At 39.7% G+C, this 6090-nt stretch overlaps 1 protein-coding gene across 2 annotated transcripts; it reads right to left on the reverse strand.

Moving 5' to 3' along the window:
- Positions 1 to 3495: 3495 nt before the first annotated feature.
- LOC129491315 (glutathione S-transferase omega-1-like) lies at positions 3496 to 4203 on the reverse strand. 2 transcript variants are annotated; one of them, XM_063611035.1, is made up of 2 exons: positions 3838 to 4203; positions 3496 to 3738 (listed from the first exon to the last, which is right to left on the reverse strand). In XM_063611035.1, the coding sequence occupies exons 1-2, from the start codon at positions 4201 to 4203 to the stop codon at positions 3496 to 3498; spliced, it is 609 nt and encodes a 202-aa protein (XP_063467105.1). The 2 variants fall into 2 exon arrangements, with proteins under 2 accessions (XP_063467105.1, XP_055151434.2); XM_055295459.2 differs by having other exon boundaries at positions 3496 to 4203.
- Between the last annotated feature and the right edge of the window lie 1887 nt (positions 4204 to 6090).

Consider the following 6090-nt stretch of genomic DNA (forward strand, 5'->3'; position numbering starts at 1 on the left):
CCATTTCCTCCTGCTTCCATGGACAAGTGTCACTCCGCTGTCTACAGAGATTGCTTTTTTCTTCTTTTTTAAAAATTGAGATTAAATCCATATAACATAAAATTTACTGTTTTAACCCTTTTAAAGTGTACATTTTGGTGGTTTTTAGTATATTCCCAATGTTGTGCAGCTATCAGCACTAACTCCAGAATGTTTCCAGCACCCCTCAAAAAAACCCTGTACCCATTAACTGTCATGTCCTGATTCCTCCATCTCCCTTTTCCCTGGTACCCACTAATCTATTTTCTGTCTCTATGGATTTGCCTATTCTGGTTATTTCATATAAATTGAATTATACAATACTTGGACTTTGTGTCTAGCTTCTTTCACTTAGCATGTTTTCAGGGTTCATCCATGTTGTAGCATGTTTCGGTATTCCATTCCTTTATTTGGTTGACTGTCATTCCATTGTATAGATATACATTTTATTTTTATTTATTTATTAATTCATCAATTGATTAACATTTGGGTTGTTTCCATTTTTGGGCTATTATGAATAATGCAGCTATGAATATTCAGGTATAAGTTTTAGTGCGGACATATGTTTTCATTTGTATGTATATGTATTAATATATACACAGGGTATATACCTGTGATTGGAATTGCTGGGTCATATAGTAACTCTATGTTTATGTTTCTGAAGAACTTTCAACCATTTTTTAGTCTTTTCTTTTCGGGGAGAATAAGATGAGAAGATATATTTCAGACACACTGATGTTTAGGAGAAGCTGAACTGTCAGAGAGAAATGCCCACCATGAGTTGAAGATGCAAGAGTGGAGCCCACGTAGGCATATCAAGATTGCATATGTCAACTTGGGCATCATTCGAATGCAGTGACTGCTAAACCTATGAGGCAGATGAGGTCTTTGAGGCTGATAACAGATAGAGAGAAGAAAATTTGAGGAGCCTATGATAGGCCCAGTACTGCCTAGGATTGTACTTCACTTGTGTCGTTAGTTTAATTATTACAACATAATTAAGTGAGTGCTACTATTAGGCCCATTTTATAGATAGGGCAACTGAAGCTCACTGAGGTTAAGCATAGGAGCTAGTTTGCATAGTTTGTATACAGCAGAGCCAGGATTTAAATGCTGGCAAAGAACATAGATATAGCTAGAAGAAATTGAGAGGATGAAAAGCTAATTAAAAAGAAAGAGAGAGACCCATTAAGTGCAATAGGAAGGGATAAGTGGGTTATTGTGTTCCAGAATAAAAGGAAGAAATTTTTTTGTTTTTTGTTTTAGAACGAATATGTCAATTGTGCAGACTGTTACAAAGGCATCAAGTAAACACAAGATAGATATATATAATAATTTCTAATTATCCCATTTCTGACCCATTACAATTCTCAGGATGTTTGCTATTTAGCTTTTAACTGATCTGTCCTGGCTGCTGCTCTATATGCATTTTCCTCTGCAGAACACCAGGACGTCACTGGGTTGCTATTATAGGCAATAAATGCATTTCAGAATGAGTAAGGAAATCAATTATTTATAGAGAAAACAGTTTCACAAAAACTATTTTTTTTTCTTTGGAGGCAGACTCTCGCTGGTTGGAGTGCAGTGGCACAATCCTGGTTCACTGCAACCCCCGCCTCCTGTGTTCAAAGGATTCTCCTGCCTCAACCTCCCGAGTAGTTGGGATTACAAGCACGCACCACCATGCGTGGCTAATTTTTGTATTTTTAGTAGAGATGAGGTTTCACCATGTTGGTCAGGCTGGTCTTGAATTCTTGACCTCAGGTAATCCGCCTGCCTTGGCCTCCCAAAATGCTGGGATTACAGGCGTGAGTCACTGCGCCCGACCAAAAACTAAAATTTTTCAGTAAAATGAGATTCTTTCATGGTAAATCATGAAGTAAAATTTTGAATGCGTAACACTAAATAACTCTTAGTACTAGAAGGAAAAAGAGTTATATTGTAGCACTGCAATAAAACTGTATTGTATGGGTAATGAAGCAGTACCCTCACCTTTCTTCAGTATTTTATATCTTTGGCTTTTTTTTCCCCCTTTTCAGATGCTGGCAGGTGGACTTGAGATTAAAGTGCCGTTATTTCAGAGCACTGAAGCACATCCACATAATGACGACATTATGTGAGAAATCTTAGGCAGTTTCAGTCCGTCAAGTCTTTTTCATTAGTAGTCGCAGGTATCGCTGGGGCTATAGTCTTCCCCCACTTCAGATTGTTGGTTTATTTGGCACTTCAGGATATTTTCAAAGATAAAATAAGGTTGGATTCCCTGAAAAACCAATTATAAAAGCTTTCCATACAAAGCTTTTGTATGGAAAATTGCCATGAAAAACTAAGGAACACATGTTTTTAAGAGAAAAATAAGGTAAAAATAAAGTGAAATGGATGTCGTAGTAAGTCTCTGTTATTCACAAGTCAATGGGTGACAACCAAGCAACTAATTAGAATACATTCACCCATTGGCTAGTCTGCAGCTCGATTTTACAGGCTGCTCTTTGTTAGAAAACAAATGGTTTGGGGACTGCTTTTTATTAAAAGAAAAGCCTTACCGAGAGCTCCTATACCCTCACTATCTGGCTAAATAGTTTTTTCTAACTCCTATATTACTAGTTGCCTGGTACCTGGCACTGGGATAATTAAGGCAGAGGAATATTATCTCTTGGGTGTGTGAGTCAGATAGTTGAGGTAAGACTCTGGATTGGTTAGTTTGCATATCAAAGGCATGCATGCTCCTGGCTGAGTCTTTTGCTGTCTCTAAGAATTGGCTAACCCTGAAAGGGGCTGTCTCTCCCCAGCTAGATAGGTTTTCTTAAGATGTCAAAACATCATAACATAGAAAAATTTAAAAATATACAATCGAAAATGTGGGTTTTTTCCATAATTTGTTAATTGTCATGAAAAGGCTAAAGCAATGAAGCATTGTTCTATTCTGAATATGAAAGAGGTAGTTATATTAAACTGGACTATAAGGTACTGTAAGAAAAGAAACCAAGTTCATTGAAGTCTTCCCAGTTTGGGCCATTTTCTAACATTAATTGCATCTATGTTAATTACTTTTTGTTGATTATTCAAATTCATTCTATTGATTTATTTATAGATAGACTCTAGCTCTCACCAAAAAGGGATTTAGAAAGGAAAAAAGACCTAAAATCAAATTTGGATAAGTAATATTAAAAAGCTGTTAATGTCCCATCACCCTGCAGAAAGCAGAGTACATTAATATATTAATGTGGGCAGCAAAGGCTATCTGGTTAATACAGGAAAATTTCAGAGAGATTTATGTTCACTCTTCATCTCTTTTGCATCATTTTTTTCTTCAGGGTTGCTTATCTTCCTTGTTACTAGTCCTTTGTGGTTTGTGTACTATTTGATCTCTTCTCTAAGGTTTTACTAGAGTTTTGATACCAACTTTTTTTTTTCTAAGTGAAGGAAAACATCAGACATAGCTTTATTGCTGACTCCTGCCCCCTTCAGAGCCCATAGTCACAGGCCTCCAGGCTGTAAGTAGAGCTCTATGAAACCTTGCCAGTCTTTCACACCAGTGAGCAGGGCTGAGACTGTGGGATCTTCCCTCATGGCTGCCACCCACAGTTTAAGTTCTGGAGTGTGGTCTACACACTCATTTAACTTCATTGCTTCCAGCCATTCAAACCAGGGCCAGTTGACGTATTTAATTATAGTGACGGAATTGCCACCATAGAAGGTTTTCTGCTTATTAATCAGAACCTCCTTTAGCTTGCTAAATTCTTTACACAACGCTTCTTTCAGGCCAGCACCATCTTCCTTATTTTGGCTTCTAAGGAAGCTTCCTACCAAAGATGGCACCTTAGAAAACAACTCGAAGACCATCTTCTGGCGAGCTCTCTCATAGGGGTCATCCGGCAACAGCTTCTTCCCTGAGTATGCTTCATCCAGGTACTCACAGGTGATGGCAGACTCATAGATCAGCTGACCCTGACTGTTTTCCAGAACTGGCACCAAACTAAAGGGATTTTTCTTAAAGAACCACTCAGGCTTATCTTTCAGGTTGATACAGGTGACTTCATGCCTGATTCCCTCGGCCTTCAGAACCAGATGGGTCCTCTCAGCAAACGGGCAGAACCTCATGCTGCAGATGCAGATCAGGCCCTCTGGGACCAGCCCCAGGGGTGTGCTTCCCTTCCCCAGGATCCTGGCTGACTCCTCTAACATCGCAGCGCAGCGCAGGCCAAGCTGCCAGTGCCGCAGGCTCTCGACATCGACATTTTGAATATTTGACATCTCTTTAAACTTTAAAATATTTAATGAAGTAAAAAAAAATCTCCAAAGTTATACAAACACATATTATTTTTGAGTAATCATTGAGTACTGACACATTTAGATTAGTATGACATTCTTATAACTACACTATTAAGTTCAAAAAGGAAGATACATTTCTATTTAGTGTTAGTCATAAAACAATTCAAAACTCAGGTTTTTGTTTTGTTTTGTTGTTCTTGTTTGGCTTTTGGAGACAGAGTCTCGCTCCGTTGCCCAGGCTGGAGTGCAGTGGAGCAATCTCGGCTCACTGCAACCTCTGTCTCCCAGGTTCAAGCAATTCTCTTGCCTCAGCCTCCTGAATAGCTGGGATTACAGGCATGCACCACCACACCCGGCCAACTTTTGTATTTTTAGTAGAGACTGGGCTTTGCTCTGTTGGCTGGGCTGGTCTCAAACTCCTGGCGTCAAGCAATCCACCTGCCTCAGCCTCTCAAAGTGCTGGAATTACAGGCTTGAGCCACCATGCCTGGCCTCAAAACTCAGTTTTTAAAGATTAAGTAAAGAAATGCTCAGGAGCTCATTCATTTCACATCTGTCACCTGACAGTGTCTACAGTTATTAATGAACTCATGTTGTTTTCATTGCATTTGCATGCCTGTGCATAAATAGTCCAGAATCATTACATGAACTACTTTCAGCTAAACCTTGGCAGAAATCATGCCTTGCATTTCAGACAAAGATGTGACCAGTCCAGGGAGGGAATCAACCATGCTTACACCATTGCTGCTAATAGATAATCTTTTTAAAAAACTGTATTTACTGCCTGCCACCATAGATGAGCCGGTGTGATTTGGGCTTCTGGGACCACACCGGTTATGACAGAAACCTATTGGCATTTCCAAGACTCAAGATAGGCTACGTGCTCTCTGTTCTATAAGAAGAAGGGGCTAACAAGGCCTCAGTTATGACATTCAGGAAAGAAAACTGATAGTGTCAGTGGGGAAAATCCACTTATAACCAGCCCAGCATGTGTTAGCTATTGGAACCACTGTGAGAACTCTCTGTAGCCCTTATGTGTGGTCTAGAATCTTCTTTGCAGTTGATGACTATGACACAATTCAGTTCTAAGTCCACAAAAAAAATGTTTTAGCCAGAATTTCCTATATTAACTAGATTATCTCTGCTATCCAAATTCATGTAGTTTACTTTCTGCAGGATACTGGGATATCAACAGCTTTTAGGGTTGCTCACTCAAATTCGTTCTAGGTTTTTTTTCCTTCCTAATTTTTTTTGGGGTGAGAGTTGGAATTTGTCTGTTGTTTTGTTGAACTTTATCTCCACAACCAGCCAATTCCCCTTCTCCACTTCTCTTAACCCTCCTTTGGTCCCAAGGATTTTCTCTCCTCTGGATACAAATGGACAGCTCGGCTCCTCCATATTAGATTGGTTGCCTAGCTGGCTCCCTGCATCAAAGAGAACTTTGGTCACAGGGCATAGAGTAACTATTACTCCATCGTCCTGCCTGTGCCTAGTTAGGCGATAGCACAAGTGCTACCCCTCCGCTTTCCAACGAAGAGAGAAACAAGATTGGAGTTCAGCACTTGGGCTATTATTTCATAAAGAGTTCAGTGCTTCAGCTCAATTGCCTGATCTTTATCATCACAATTCAATTTTTCAGGATACACTGAAGAGAAAAAATCATGTTCAAGTTATCTTCCTCCTTGTACAAGAACATCCAGCAACAGCCCCCTCCTCCCAATTCCCGGAGGAGGACAGCAGCCACTGCAACTACTGAATGCCATTAGAAATACCAAGATGAGTGCCCTCCATTTCAAGACT

This window comes from Symphalangus syndactylus, chromosome 10 (assembly GCF_028878055.3).
Source record: "Symphalangus syndactylus isolate Jambi chromosome 10, NHGRI_mSymSyn1-v2.1_pri, whole genome shotgun sequence".
Taxonomy (NCBI): Eukaryota; Metazoa; Chordata; class Mammalia; order Primates; family Hylobatidae; genus Symphalangus; species Symphalangus syndactylus.

Bases quoted from the DNA above. Each gene is read 5' to 3' on its own strand.
- LOC129491315 (XM_055295459.2), bottom strand. From the start codon at position 4,203: ATGTTAGAGGAGTCAGCCAGGATCCTGGGGAAGGGAAGCACACCCCTG.